Raw genomic sequence first — 15,781 nt, forward strand, 5'->3', positions numbered from 1 at the left:
GTAGATTTTTAAGTCCTGCAGCCGTCTCCATGTATTTCGTGCCTCTCCTACACCCTGAGTCATTTGGCTCCTCTGCACCCTGAGTCAAGAGGTGTTGTGGGAGCAGAAGGAGGGAGCTCAGAAAGGCTGGAAAGGTCATGGGGGACTGGAAAAACCTGACAGAGTGCAGAGTTGGTCTAACAAACATTGTCACCTGGAAACCCTGGGTGGTTCTGGAGGAAAGAAGAACGAAACAAAAGCATCAAACCCCATCCCTGCCTGGACTATTGGAGCCTCTGAGTGACATCTCCAGGCAGAAATAGTGGGATCAGGGGTGGAACAAGAGGATCTTTAAGGTCCCTTGCAGCCCAGACCTCTCTATGTGATTCCATGACTGAAGGAATGCTGCTGCTTCCTGCTTAAAGCATTTTTGTACAAGTGAGATGACTCTGAATGGCTCTGGATGATCAAAAGAAAATTTCCCTTGCCTCCTCTCCCACTTCCCAGAGATATTAAGCTCCCATTCCATGGCAAAGAGAAAGGATGGAGGGTGCCAGCAGTAAAGGAGTCACCCCAGCCAGGCCCAGCTGCCTCTGACTCGCTCCAGGTTTTGTGGCTTAGCCCAAGAAGGGACTCCCATGTTTGGATCAGCTAAATTACTCCCCAAGTGAGCAATGCAGACAGGAGCAGGCCTCGGAAAAAAAAAGATTGGATGAGAAGGAGAGGTAAAAAAATAAAACATTGCTATCTGCAGCCTCATAATAGGTTCCTACGCACAAACACGCCCAAGCACTGATCACATCTTGGGTGATGGCCCTGCCCAAACATCAAATTATTGCAATCAAAGGAAGCCAGAGGACGAGGCAGTGCTGGTATAAAACCTTCCTGGGGTGCATCTTCCCACACTGCTCCAGCTCTGAGGGCACGAGGACCAACCATGAAGGCTCTTCTGGTGGCCCTGCTGGCTGCAGTCCTGTGTGCCCAGCAAGGTAAGGAGCTCAGGAGGCTGGGAGAGCCAGAGGTGAGGAGGACGGTGAGGAGAAGCAAGGAGATAAATGGCAGCTTTTGTTGCAGCTGCTGAGGTCTTGGTGGGGTTTTTTTTGGCATCAGCCATGGCGAGAAATGTTTTGTGTGGTTGAGTCCTCACTCCTGGGTGGGTTCTCTGTAACCCAGAGGAAATGAATTCTGGTTTCTCACACCCTCAGATATTCAGCTCCAACCACTCACAGCTGAAGACATGACCTGAAAAATGCTGACAGGAATCGAGCAGGGCTCAGAGTTTTTTTTTTTTTTCCTTTGGTTTGATTTTTGTTCCTGAATGAAACTCGAGGAGCTGTTGTGGACAAGAGCGTGGCTGGTCTTGGCACCAACATCTCCTGCCAGCATTTCACTTTATTCCCCACAATTCCAATTAAGTAATGAGGCTGCTGGCAGATATTTGAAAGCCTCAGAGCTCTTTGCTCCTAAATTGGAAGAGCTGTAAAGTGCCTGGGAGTGTGTTTGGAATGGGATGCACAAGTCTCTGCTCTTCTCCTCTTTAAAAGGAGGTGCAGCCCTACCTGGATAATTGTGGGGGGAATATCCAGCTGGGAAATCTTGGCTCTGGGCAGGGATTTGCCAGCCCGAGGAACACAATTTGCACCGTTAAGGTTAGTTCTGGCTGCATTTGCAAAACTCCAGCTGATGGAGGGTGGAGGGCAGAGGCAGGAAAGGCTTTATAGCAGCTCTAATGGCTCGAGCTGTTATTGTTTCCTGGCTGGAAGGGATTTTCCTTGGCTCACTTAGGAAACATCAGCGCTCTCAGTTGCTCTCAGGCACGTGCTGAGGACTTTGCTCCATCTGCAGCAGGAAGTGGTTTGGGAGATTTGGCAGAAAAGCAGATCAGGGAGAGCTCCAGGGTCCGTAAAATGCAATAATCCTCATCTGGTCTGGGTTTTGCTTTGCCTGCAAAGGGACAGAAGCCCCCAGCTCGGCTTGGGGAACCTCCAGAGGAGAGGTGGGAGGCTGAAAACTCCCAAGTGATGGAGAAAGAGTGAGAGAGTAACAGGAGAACTTAAATCCAGTTTGCAGCAAGGCTGATTTTACCTCCTGCTACAGAGAATCCCTGAGCTTGCAACACCTGGTCCTGGAAAAGAGCAGAGAATCAGCAAACGATAAGATGGTTTGGACTGGAAAGGACCTTAAAGATCATCCTGTTCCACCGCCTGGCATGGGCAGGGACACCTTTCACTGTCCCAGGTTGTTCCAAACCCTGCCCAACTTTTCCTTCTGGGAAGGTTTCAGAGCAAGCCAGTCCTGCGCTGAGACATGCTGAGCTCCCCAAATCAGAGGGGAGGTTTTTTTCTCCTCCTTGGGGTAGTCAGAGACTAAAATGGCTTTCAGTTCTCTTTTAAAACTGCTTCTGGAATTGATTAACCAAGTGTTATGGGCAGACTCAACCTCAGATGAGAGCTTGCATCAAGAACAAACTTTGAAGGATCACCGGGAGGGGCTGCCTTGCTAAAAACAGGTCCAAGTTTGATTGGAAGGGGTGTTCTGTGAAAAAAAGCGCCTTCCTGGGCTGCGAAAGTCAGAAAAAACAGAACCAGGGAGATCTCAGCCTCATGGAGACCCCTCGCTGGTTTATAATTTTTGTTCACCTTCAGCCAAGAGCTCTTCACCACTGGTGACAGTGGAGCAGGGTTTCCTGAGAGCAGCCCAGCTGCCTCTGTCACCCCTGCCCCAAAATGAGAAGCATTTATTGGAATTCTGTGTGGGAGGGAAACAATTTCCATCAATTGTGAATCCACCTCTGGGGAACAAGGAGGCACATCTGTGTTCTAATGGCCAGCCTGGAAGTTTGACTCCATTTACTTTGGCTGTGCTCAACAATATCCCACTTTTTTTTTTTTTTTTTTTTTTTTGGCTCTGGGATAGACTTGGCTTGGCACTGAGGGAAAAAATATCAGAGGGAACACTTGTTCCAGGTGCTGATAGGAATCATCCATCCATTGTCCAGGGCAGCCTCTCCCAGGGAACTCCCTTTACTGTGGTGCCTCAGTAATTTGGCTGCCAGGGGTGTAATTGGATATTAATTAATTCATGTCTGGGCAGGGTTTTGCAGATGCAGGGTGAAAATATTTAAAGCTGGCATCTAGAATTGAGCCAGTTCCTCCTCTCCTTGCCGGGACTTTGCTTTTGGAGGTTGGTTTTCAACAAGGCCAAGGTGGACTCTGGAGAGAAGAAAAAGGTCACCTGAAAATGCTGCTCAGGCTGAAAAATGTAAATTTAACCCCTTAAAATCTCCAGTCCACAAAGAAAACTTGGTTTGCTCTCTACATTTGTTTTCTCAGCTCCATTAATCAAACCCAAGCTTATTTCACTTGCCGGGAAAAGTTGTTCATACCAGACTTTTCCCCTTGTATCTTCCAAGGCTTTTGGCACTTTTTTTTTCCTCAGGAGGGAATTGCTGGGAATCACTAACCTGTGTCCTGGGTGTTTTTTTTCCAGCTTCCTCCCTGTTTTGCTACACCTGTGAAAACGAACATTCCAACTGGAACTGCATGAGAACCTACAAGTGTGAGGACCATGAGAAATACTGCACGACCACCTACAGCACTGCTGGATTTGGTGAGCCTCAGAAATCAGGATTTTTTTTTCTTCCAGAGATGTTGGCGGGCAACTTTTTTTTTTTTTAGGGAATTGCTGGAAATCGATGGTTTTGTTGGAAAGAAGTGATGATTTTGAGGTTTAAGCATCTCAGTGTGAATCTTTCAGTGGTGCTTTGAGTTAGAAGGGATCTTTAGGATCATCTCATTCCACAGACACCTCCCACTAGACCAGGTTGCTCCAACCTGGCCTTTGATACTTCCAGGGGTAGGGCAGCCACAGTTTCTCTGGAAAACCTGTGCCAGAGCCTCACCACCTTGTGGAAGGGCTGCAACACCCAAATTTCAGGAGCAGCCTCTGTTGTTTGACCTGAGATATTTTGGGATGGAGACTGGAAAACGGCTGGGTGTCCATAACACGGTTTTGAAATCTGGGAATGCATTTGAAATTGCTGCCCTACAGGAACCACAGAATCATTTAGGTTGGGAAAGACCCCCAAGATCTTGAGGCCAACTTTTGACTGGCCACCACCAGATCAGAGATTTAGGCAGGTGTGGGGTTTAGTCAAGGACTTTCCAGTGTCCCGCATTTGATCCAGGACTTGTGGATTCACACCCAGCCCTGAGGGCTTTCATTGCTGTGTGGAAAATTAAGGAAATTTCAAATCCCTCTCCTCCGGTCAGCTCTTCCGATAGAATCCTAAATCCCAGCTCTTCTTTCCCACCCCTTTTCCACGCAGGCAAGGACGTGGGACAACGCATCACCAAGAAATGCTCTGTTGACTGCCCTGAGACCAACGTGAATTTTGGGATGGCAGCTTATTCCACCAAGTGCTGCAGCACCTCCCTGTGCAACTTCAGCGGCGCCAACAGCATCCGGATCAACTACGCCACGATCCTGCTGGGAATCGCGGGGAGCCTGATCTACATGCTCAGGGTGGGACTGTGATCAAGGGTGGCAGCAGGTGTGACCACCCAGGAAGCCACCAGGTACTCCCCAAGTGAGAAACCTCAGCCAAATGTTTCCAACAGCGACCCCGTTTTATTCCAAGGCGTTGCTTCAGATCCCAACACGACACGGCTTTTTAGCTCCTGTTATTCCCCCTGTTGTTTTATACTTATTTTTCCCCGGAAAAGCAATTTTGATAGCGCGTGTGTGATAACTGTCAGACAAAATAAAGATTTGTGTTATTCTAGAGTGTGTTTGTTGTATCCACACCTGGACCGTGCTGAGAAATCAGCTCTGCTTCACAGTGAATTCCTCTTTTTAGCGCTTGGGAGTCTTCTCCAGGCTGCCTTTCCTAACTTTCTCTTCCATCCAGCAGCTCCAGACACTCCACAGAGCCAGATGATCTCCCAGATCCCTCTGAGATAAGGAATGGTGTCAGTCTGGAAAGGTCATAGATGCTTGTGTTGTTCCCATTGCAAACAACAGTGGGAATTGTTTTGTAGATGCTGAGAAAGGACCAGGAATTTTGGCCCTGCAGGAATTTGCACTGGCAAGTTCTCCTGGCATCTCTGCAAGGTGGGTTTTCCCAGCTTTTAAAACAGGTAAAGGCCCCACCCCAAGATGCTGGAGACGCCCAAGGTAAGGAAAAAACACTGCTGGAATCTGTCCTCGTGGAAAGGAGACCTCCGTGCCTGCTTGGAGAGGCTGCTGAGTGATTGCTCCTGATTTTCCTGCGGGAAATGGGCAGGAAGAGCCTGGGCGAGGTGATGGTGTCTGAGGTCTCTGCTCCATCCCTTTTCAGGGTTTCTGCTGCATTTCCAGGCCTGGGGATGGTGGGGAGGGGATAGAGATCCCCTTGGGGATCAGCTCTTGGGATGGAGATCCCCTTCAGCTCTTGGGAGGAGCAGAACTACAGCTAAAACAGGCAAATAAAACAACCTTGGAGCTGGAGAGGCTGGAAAAGTGCAGCACTGAATTTTGGGAGTGTCTTTACAGAGGCACCTGGAAGAAAGGCCTCGGGCCCTGTTTTATTTGAGGAGAATCTGGTGCTGGATTTGAGGAGAATCTCAGGCTGGATTTGAGGGGAATCCTGTGGTGGATTTGGGGAAAATCTTGTGCTGGATTTGAGGGGAATCTTGCTCCACCAGCACTGCAAATTCCACATGTTTCTGTGCAATCAGGCACAAATCAGGCACAGGAAGAAATCGCAGCCCTGGGTGAAGGTTGCGAAGATGGCATTAGGTTTAGTCATCCTATAAAGATTTAATTTCTGGTCAGGAAGGGTGTTCTGGAATTTATTTCAATGGGATAACCAAAGTGGAAGTGTTGTAGAATTTCTGAGAAGAATATTTCCCCAGAAACTTGGGGCTTTGCACTTCTTAAAATCACTTTTCCCATCACTTTATGTTAATCACAATCATTTCTGAGATGCTTCTCACAGCTTCAGCCAACTTGAAGTTCCACATTTAGTAACATCTGAATTTCACAGCTACTTTTGCTGTGAAAAAGCACTTGTTTGATGAAAATTGCATTTTTTCTCCCCAAAATAAACAATTGTTCACCCTTTCCCATGTGACAATTTCAACCAGGTTTAGAACAAGATGAGCGAAACGTTCTCCTCCTTTCCTTCTCCACTCCACTGTGTCAAGGGAAATAAATCTTTCCACCTCACCTTCCACTTTCACCCCCGGTTAAATCCCCCGTTACTCTCCACAAAACCTTCCTGAATTTCATGAATTCCAAATTCTTACAACAAATGGGGATTTTTATCTTCTTTACCTCGGTTCTTCTTGTGCCCTCTGTGACCTTCCTGCCCTCATGGGCTCCTTTCATTCTGTCACCTGGCCCTGGTAGGGACAAAAATATCAAAAGGCCATATGGACCAGCTGGAAGATTTCAGGAGCATCTCATGGAAAATCTGTCAGGAATTCTGCAATAAAGCCTTTAAGAAATCCATTCTGTCCTTCTCCAAATCTCAGCAGCTTGCAGGAGACAGGAGATATTTTAAGATTTGGCATGGATGAGATTTTGAGGAAAGGGAAAAAAAAAAAAACCAAAAAACCCAGTGGCTGAGCTGCTATTTCTGAACCTGTTAGGGGATGCTGTTGGAGATAAATCCCGACGTGGGCTGGCCCTGGAATGGAACAGCATCTCCTCGGAAGGGGAGCCCTCCGGATAGGCCCCAATAAAACACGGATTTACGAGTAAAAACTCATTAAATCCCTTCTGGCTTGGGGAAAATAGAATATTTCACAATATTTTGGGCTGGCACGGAGGGAAGCTTTGTTTTCCTCCTGCTGGGTTGCCTTGAGGAGCCAAACCTTGCCCCTCCTTGGAGCTTTTTTGGGTAATTGCCACCTCTGCTCCAAATGAGTTTCATGCTCTGCCTATTAGGCAAGCCAAAATTTCCTCACCTTACTCATGCAGGGCTCCCAATGTTTGTTTACAAATCCAGTTTGGAGCTGTTGGAAAAACTGACATCACCTCAGGAACTCGGCTGGAGGTGGGTCCCATTGGAAGGCCAAAATATTCCATGGGAGATGGGAACCTGAGTGAGCTGGAGAGGAGGAAAAAGGGAATAAAGCAGATGGAGAGAGGATCCAGCTGGACCTTTCCTGGCGACAGCAATCCCCAAGAAGATGGGAAAGTTTCTGATTCTGTTCAGGGAGATTGGATGAAACATGATTTAAAGGGAAAATAAAATAAAATAAAATAAAATAAAATAGGAGAAATAAAGAGCACAATCTGGGAATCCAGTGGAATAATCCTGTTTGGCATTTCACAAATTTTCTTTTTCCTGAAGACCATTGGCCAGCCAACCCCTCCTTCTCCATGCTTTAACTGGTTTGTTGTTTTTCTCCTTGACATTTTGGTTTTTTTGTTTTTGTGAATTTGTGAAAAAAAAGTCCCAACTTGTTCCATGCCATGGAGTGGGTGTAATCTCTATTATTTAAGTGGTCATTATTTACTTTCTGATAAGATAACATTTTTTCTCCTCATTAAAAAAAAAAAAAAAAAAAAAAAATCTCAGAAATATTTCTGATTTTGAACTTAAAAAAGGAGGCAGAAAATGACACCTGGTCCCCTATGAAAAGCAGTGGAAGGATTCTGCTCTTCTGATCTCACTGTCTTGACAATACTGGGAGACATCTGGGAGAAGTTTCCACCCCAAATTCAATTTTAAATTCAAATTCCCCTCCATTTCCATATGTGCAAGGACACGATCTTGGAGGAGGCAGCCTGCTCTGAGACCTGGAAAAGAAAACCTTATTGTTTTGCAGGGAAAATTGCTTTGTTTTCACGCTTTGCTCCATCCCCCCCCCGCCCCACGCTGCTCCAGAATTAGAAATAGTTGCAGAGTTGGCGTCAGCTGGAGCCGCTGCTTTGTGAAACAATCCGGAAAAGGAGAAGTTGTAGGGAATAAACCACACCTCCTCCTCCAAATTCCCAAAGAAACGCCCTTCTCCACTCAAGCCCCGACACGCTGCTCCCGGTTATCCATCACCTGACACAGCAGCCTCTGGTCATTATCTCCGGATCAAAGCAAACATTGCAGAGGTATAAAACCTGCCCTGCCTCAGGTTCTGCTTATTCTGGAGGCTCCCAGACCTTTAAAGGATGAAGCTTTTCCTCCTGGTGGTGCTCGGCGTCGCCCTGTGCACGGAAAGTGGTGAGTCCTCAAAGGATTCCTCACATCCCTTCCCCAGAATTGGGGGGAATGGCTTTGATATCCCAGGATTTTGCAGTGAAGGTGAAGGAATTATTCCAGGAGAAAGGGACAGGGGGTTTAAGCCCAGCAGAAGCTGGAGGGATGATGAGGAGTGGTGGGGAGAGATTCCCAGCTGAGATGATTCCTGCAGAGCCAGCCCAGCCCCTGGAGTGGCTCAGTGGCAGCTGAGAGCCCTCGGGACAGCCCCATGGGAATAGGGATATCCATGAGGAATATCCATATATATGTGTATGTGTGTGTATATATATATATATATATATATATGTGTGTGTGTATATATATGTGTAGATATATATATATGTGTATATGTGTGTATATATATATGTATGTATATATGTGTATATATATGTGTGTGTATATATATATGTGTATATATATATATGTGTGTATATATATATGTGAAATAAATCTCTGGATTTGACACTAAAGCCTGATTTTTTTTTTTTTTTTTTTTTTTTTTTTTTTTTAAATTCAATTGGTTGCACCTCAAACCATCATTTCCTAAACTGACAGAGGTGGTTGAGCCACAAGAAGGTGCAATTCTGTCTCTCCCAGCTCTTTTTTCCTTGTTGCTTTGCTGATCACAGAGTCCCTAAGGGTTGGAAAAGACCTCTAAGATGGTGGAGTCTGATCTATCAGGAGAAATTCCATCAGGGAAAGGGCGGTCGAGCATCCAGGCTGCCCAGGGGTCACATCCATGGAAGGGTTCAGAAAATACCTGGATGTGGTGCTCAGAGCCAGGGTTTAGTGGTGAACCTGTACTCAATGATCTTGGAGGTCTTTTCCAGCCTCAGTGATTCCATGATTCCCAGCTGATCCCGGGTTTGGGATGGAAATGCAGAGTCCCATTCTGAAAATTGTCTGAGGGGTTTTTTGGGAGAGCACTGGGAAGCTGCACCTCAGTTTTCCTGGTTGGACTCTGCCAAGGACCACAGCTTGTGCTCTGGCTCTGGCAGAGAAGAGAAGCTGTGGCCTGGAATATCCCTCTGTTTTAGGAGAAATCCTTTAAGTTGTTTTGCTCAGCTTGGTTGTTTTGATTTTTTTTTTTTTTTTTTTTTTTTTTTTGCCTGTTTGCAAGCTGAATTTTTCCCTGTGGGATTTGACCTGCAAATTCATGCCATTCTGGTCCTGGACTAACAGACCTCTTTGGCTCCCACTTAATTTGGGGATGGAAATATTCCTATTGATGGATTTAACGGGTTTGAAACTTGGAATTGTGTTCAAGCTGAGGCTGTTAAGGCAAATAAAAGAATCTTTTCCTGCAGTTTTACTCCCATTTTTTTTTTAAAGATCAAGGAATGAGACAGCAAATTCTTTGAGGAATGTTTCCCTTTGGTTAGAGCAGAGGTCTTGGTGGGTGTGGAGACATCCAAAGGCAGCCTGGATTGACTCAAGGTTTGCATCTGGAATAAATAAAATTCCCTTCCCCTCTCAACCCTCATTGCAGCAGATACATCAAGAAATTAAATTAAAGTGTTTTTCTGTAGCTGGACCAAAACTGTCCTCCCTGACTTCAGGGTGTGCCAGTTCAGAAGCCAATCCCAGAGTCCTGAATTAATTGGTGAGTCAGAAATCTCTGGAGCACAGAGAGAGGTGGAAAAATGCAGCCTTGGATGGTGCTTCCCCCTTCTCCTGCCAAGGAGGCTCCCAGGGCGACTGGAACCTGAAATTAGGAGCTTTGGGAGGTTGAGATGAAACAGGATTTGGGCATGTAAGCAGCTTCACTGTTTCCTGCACTGATTCAATTCAGGAAGTTTTCCTGGGAATGGGCTTGGATTAAAGATGCTGCATTTATTAAGGATTAAAGTGAGCTCTGTGTCTGGAAAATCCAGTTTGGGGACTGAGTGTTTCTGTGAGGAAAGGGTGGTTCTCAGTGGGGTGGAGCTGAAATCTTCCGTATTATATTCCGTATTATATTCCGTATTATATTCCGTATTATATTCCATATTATATTCCATATTATATTCCATATTATATTCCATATTATATTCCATATTATATTCCATATTATATTCCATATTATATTCCATATTATATTCCATATCATAGAATTTTGCAGGAGAAGAGAGAATGAAGCCAAGGGATGATCTAAAGGGGGGGGTCCCAGACTTGAAAAAAAATAAATTTGGGCCTGCAAAATCAGGACACTTCTGAAGGCAAGAGCCAGGAAGGACAAACAGTGCTTCTGGAGATGGGAATGATGATGCAAATTGAAAAAGTCTGGATATGAAGTCAAAGAGAGCCATGTGCCAAGTCCGAGGCTTTTGGAATGGCCATGGGAATGGTGGGAAGTGGGATCTGAATTGTCTGGTGGCCTCTGCTCAGTGCCAGTCAGGGAGGGACAACAGAGGGAGAGGAGGGGACGTGAGGGCTGAGGACCACAAGAGGAAAGGCCAGGGGATGTTGGCTGGAGTGGGAAAAGAAAGGCAGAGTTTCCACACAGGCTGAGGAAGAATAGAGACCGAAAAGGAAAACAGTGATCCTGAGGTCATGGGCTGAGCTGGAGCCAGATCTGGGCTAGCAGGACACTTAAGGAACCTGTTTGGGCCAGAAAGATTTGCCCAAGGTCAAACAAGGGCAGTGGAGAGGTTGGGACATCTCCACACTGGGTGGAGGAGTGAGGAAGATGAAGATCAAGGAAGGCAAATCTAAAGGACAAAGCTGCAAGAATTAGCTGAGCATTAACTGCAAGTAGCCAGGGATATTCTGGAAATGAGGATGAGTTTAATCCCTGGAGGGTGACATTGCAGACAGATAAAGAGATGAGGAGGAAATTCCCCTTATCATGCAAAGAATCCTTCCCCAAGGATCTCTTTGCTCTCAATGATGCTTCAGCTCATCGAGTGCCAGCTGTTCCCATTCACTGATTCTAGCAAAGCACTTTGCAGATGCAGAGAGTTCCAGATGTGCACGTTTTGTGCACCGAGGAAGTTGTTACCCATGGATGGCTGGAAAAAGGAATCTGCTGCAGCCAAGTCAGGGATTTGCTGAGCCCAGACTTGTACAGATCTGAGATTTTTCTCCTGGCACTGAAAATCAACCCAAATCATAGGAAAGTTTGGGTTGGAAGGGATCTTAAAAACCATCTTGCTCCAACCTCCTGCCACGGGTAGATACATCTTCTGCTATCCCAGGTTGTTCCAGGCCTTATCCAGCCTGACCTTGAACACTTCCAGGGATTCTCTGGTCCAGTGTCTCCATAGAAGAACGAGTGCCCAGAAACTGAGGCTTGGAGGGGGTCAGGTTGGAAAGAAAACCCAAGAGCTTCACATTACAAGTGCTGGGAGACTGGGCTGCTCTTCCCAAAAACAGTGAAGATGCCAGAGGTTTTAATGGATCCCAGGAATAGTCAACCATATATCCAGAGGGAAGATCCCTGAGGGTTCCTAAATGAGCAAACCACAGCTGTGGCAGCGATTTGAGCTTAATCTGGCTCCTGGAATGTCCTTGGAGCCAAGTTTAGTGCATGAAGGGATTTTTTTTTGCCTGTGGCCACTGGGCTTGACAAGATCCTCCGTCCATCCCCAGTTTTGTGCTCCTAAGGATATTCCCTGAGGTGCCTGATGGATTTGTTTTTGTGTTTCTTTTGCAGCTTTCTCCCTGACCTGCTTCTCGTGCAAAGATGCAACTTCCAACATCCATTGTTTAAGCACCACCAAATGCTCGGATAATGAGAAGTATTGTCTGACAACCTATTCCACCGCAGGAACTGGTGAGTGTGGAGCTTTCCCAAGGCTCTGAGGATGAGGTGGGGCCCTGGTGGGGCTGCCAGCTCATTCTCCTCCCACCAGGAGATTCAATGGAGGAATTAATGAGGATTTTAGCAGGCAGAGAACAAATCTTGGGAAGGTGGGAACTTGGCATAGCCTGGGTCTGTTGCAACAGATCGAGAAAATACTTCTGATTGAACTCAATTAAAATTAAATAGTGCTGATTAAACGCTCTCAGGACAGGGAGATGCTGGGAGAAAAATAATTATTTTTTATGATCCCTGCACAAACTCCTTGTCTCAACTCCAAGCTCAAGTTTACGTCCATGAGGTGGTGGAAATGGAAAGGGCCAGGTGCTGTGGAAGGAGCAATCCTAAGGCACGGTGCCAATGTTTTGCAACCTCACACTGTACAAATAAGTCCCAGATTCTTGCCCTCAGCTGGCCCTGAAACCACCAAGGGATTTGTAAGGCCTGGAGATGGTGTCCATAGGTCACACACGCTCAAGTAATGATGGAATGTGATGAAACCCAAGGGAAAAACCCAATGGCATCAAGTACAGAATAACAAATTCCCCGTGGGATTGCATAGCCAGGCTCTGATTGAAACCTAAAAAAAAAAAATCCAAGATGAAAACCTGAACTTTTCCTGTTGTTTTCTCCCCCTTCCACTCCAGGCAGCGACCGGAGCCAGCGAATCACCAAGAAATGTTCTGCATTTTGCCCAACAATTGACCTGAACATCGGCATCGCCGGAGTCGCCACCAGCTGCTGCGAGACCTCCTTGTGCAACATCAGTGGGGCCAGCAGCGTGAAAACCAGCTCCACCATCCTCACCCTGGGGGTCCTGGCCAGCCTCGCCTGCATCCTCAGGATCGGTTTTTATTGAGGGGTTTTTTTTTGGGGGGAAAAACGAGCTGCTTGGCTTTGCATGGCACGGTTCAAGCTGCGGTCCGTCAGGTGGGAATGCCTCCCTGTGCCTCCTACCTGGAAGGTCTCCTCCCATCAGGAGGTGTTTTTGCTCTCTCTACGCTCCTACAACATCACAAAATGATGTTTTTTTTGGGAGAGAAAGGGGTGAAATGGAGCACTGCACGTGCAGAACGGCCCCATGTTTTCACCATCTCTCCTACTCCTGGCATTTATAACTCCGTGCATTTTTTTTTTGCCTTTCATTTTATACCTGCCGTTCTCTTGGGCCGTTTCCCCCCCCCCCCCCCCCCCCCCATTTTCCACCCTGTATCATTTTGCTCCGAGAAAGCCTTTAATATTCCAGTTGTTAAACAGAAACTGGGCACAATAAAGTGCTATTTTATTCTATTGTGTGGCTGCGTGGTGTGGCGCGTTGGGCGTAGCTGCTGGATGTATCCATGTTATGGGATAAAAGTGGAGGCGTTCGCCTGCAAGTTGAATGGGAATAATGCTGAAATATATGAAAATTACTTTGCATTCACTTCAGGAAGCCTCTCCCCAGATTTTATTTTTCTACACTGGCAGAAATGGCATTTTTGTGACTCCATTTTGGAATAAACTGAATTCTGTTTAGCTTCCTTTCAGTTCCTCTCCTGGGGCAGCTGCCTGGAAGGAAACAGCTCTTGAGCTCTTCAGGAAAGAGAGGGGACAAGGCAGGGCCTAATGGGAAGGGATCTGGAGCATTTTCTTTAAACTGGCTTAATATCTCCCAGTGGAAATTTCTTTGGAAGCATTAAGATTATTTAGAAAAGAGAGAAAAGTATCTTGTATGGTGCTTAAAGGAAAATTGTAGGAAAAGAGAGATGGTTTTTGGAAAGAAACCTGGAATTTTTCAGTCTCATCTGTGCAAAAAAATATTAACACTGCAAATAAATCTTTTTATGCTTGCTCGTCAAGTTAAAATTGAAGGGACTCATTACCCTGCTCTTGTGGATAGTCTCAGGAATGAGGGGTTTGCTCACTCTGACCCTTCTAGGGAGGCTGAACTGCTTTTTCCTGGGATGAAGGAGCTCTCTCTCCACAAGGATCATCCCAAAGAAGATCTCCCAGGGAAAGCCGTTGGGTGCAGCTCACCCAGCTGGTTTTCTCTCCCTAGACTCCTTGCACAGCTCCATGTACTGCTCATTCTGACAGGGATTTTCTGGGATTAGAGGAACAACAATGCTTGGGGAAAGGCACATCTTTGTCCTTTACAGCAGCTTTGCAGAGGAACTGTGGGCTCACGGCTCCAGCTCGTCCCAATCTGCTCTTACCCCTTCCTGTTCACCTTCCTCCCATCCACGTCCAACCCCAGCTCTGCATTCCCTGGTTGTTTTCTCTCCTAGATTTCCTTGTTGGCTTCTTCCTCCAGTCTTACTCTGGGTTTTTCCATCCAAACTCTACTTCCTTGCCTCAACTCATTGTTTCCCCCTTGGTATAAAGGCAGGATTGGCCAAGGATACTTTGATTTTGGCCATAAGTCTCTCCATTCTCCCCATGGATTTTATTGCCTATCTCTATCCATCCATCTGCCTGATTTATTCTCCTCACCCTGTATCCCTTCCTGCCAAATTTAGAATATTCAAGTGACAAAGACCCAAAACCCCCAAACAAGCCAATTCTGTGACCTTGGCTGGCCATGTTCTGCCCCACATCCCTCTCCTAACATGGTGACAACTGAACTATTTGGATTAATCTTCATCCTGTGCTGTCCACAGGTATAAGATTCCTTAGGGACAATGGCAGGCACAGGGAAAGGCCCACAGATGGGGCTGGCATGGCCTGAGGTCTTGTTTTGCTGAGCTCAGGAGGCCAGACCTGCCCTTGGCAGCCAGATTTAACATTAAGGTCATGTCTTGATCTGCCTGAACTGGGCAGGTGACTCTGTTTTGGGATGGGAAGGATTCTGGCATGGCAAAGGGGATGGGAGCATGTGGGACACCCCTGGAGGGTTTCATGCCCTGGTTATGGCACAACCATATGTATAGAGAAGTTAAGAACAGCTCTGGTAATCCACAAGTGCCACCCCTGAGGGAGCAGCTCCATCCTGGCTGGCTCCTTTCCTGATTCCCCCCTGATCCCTCAGTGCCCAACAAAACGCACCCATGTGCTCCAAAGCTGACCCACATCCCAAAGCCCTTATCTGGAGGCAGGAGCAGCAACTTCCCTGAGGCACAGGAGGTCCTAAAAACATGAGAGCTCCTGTGGTGAACCCTCCCCTGGGACTGTTGTGTAAGAGGAGACTCTGCCAGCCTTCCCGAGAACTCCTGATTGACACCTCCCACGCGGGTGCTGCTCCCTAATTCCAAATCCTCCCATCACCCCGGGTTTCTGGTGCCTCCCATGGCTGCACGCTCCTCACATGGCAGCCTTGAGCTGCCCCATGAGCAGAGACATCTGTGATGCCTGCAGGGCTTTTGGGAAGGAGATTGGAGCCTCATTCCAGTTGCTGGGATTGATCCCGGGAGGTAAATGCCTCTCTCTCCCTGTGGATTATATAAAACTCATTTTTCAGAGCTCTGAGTCACTGCACCAGGACCTGGATCAGCTAAGGAGGCCTTTCCCTGCCTAAATGAGACATCTGCAGGAGATGCTTTAACTTTGGCCCTTCTTTTCCCTCTCCTGGGGCTTTCCCACTATTGGTGTTGAAGGATCTGTGTTGCCTTTGCACTCCTTGAATAATTCCCCTGCCTTTTCCCTCACAACATGAAATTTCTTCCCCTTTTCCCCTGTTTTTTTTTTTTTTTTTTGCCCAGACCCAACACAGTGCCTTCAACAAGAGACAGGATGGACACAGGAGATCAAAGCAACACCCTCACTGGGTCTAAAAATCTTCTGGAAGCCGTGGAAAGGGACAGGAGCATCCCTTTTCCCAA

The 15,781-nt window shown here is 46.8% G+C and overlaps 2 protein-coding genes across 2 annotated transcripts; both read left to right on the plus strand.

Moving 5' to 3' along the window:
• Positions 1–867: 867 nt before the first annotated feature.
• Positions 868–4,515, plus strand: LOC310918004 (lymphocyte antigen 6E-like; the record flags this gene model as incomplete). Its single annotated transcript, XM_083876679.1, has 3 exons — positions 868–968; positions 3,469–3,588; positions 4,307–4,515. Exons 1-3 carry the CDS (start codon positions 917–919, stop codon positions 4,513–4,515), a joined length of 381 nt encoding a protein of 126 aa, XP_083732805.1. The 5' UTR covers positions 868–916.
• Positions 4,516–7,909: 3,394 nt separating this feature from the next.
• Positions 7,910–13,774, plus strand: LOC310912091 (lymphocyte antigen 6E-like). Its single transcript, XM_083866319.1, has 3 exons — positions 7,910–8,185; positions 11,838–11,957; positions 12,632–13,774. Exons 1-3 carry the CDS (start codon positions 8,134–8,136, stop codon positions 12,841–12,843), a joined length of 384 nt encoding a protein of 127 aa, XP_083722445.1. The 5' UTR covers positions 7,910–8,133; the 3' UTR covers positions 12,844–13,774.
• Positions 13,775–15,781: the final 2,007 nt, after the last annotated feature.

The sequence above is a fragment of the Zosterops lateralis genome, assembly GCF_965231275.1.
Source record: "Zosterops lateralis genome assembly, chromosome: 1".
Taxonomy (NCBI): Eukaryota; Metazoa; Chordata; class Aves; order Passeriformes; family Zosteropidae; genus Zosterops; species Zosterops lateralis.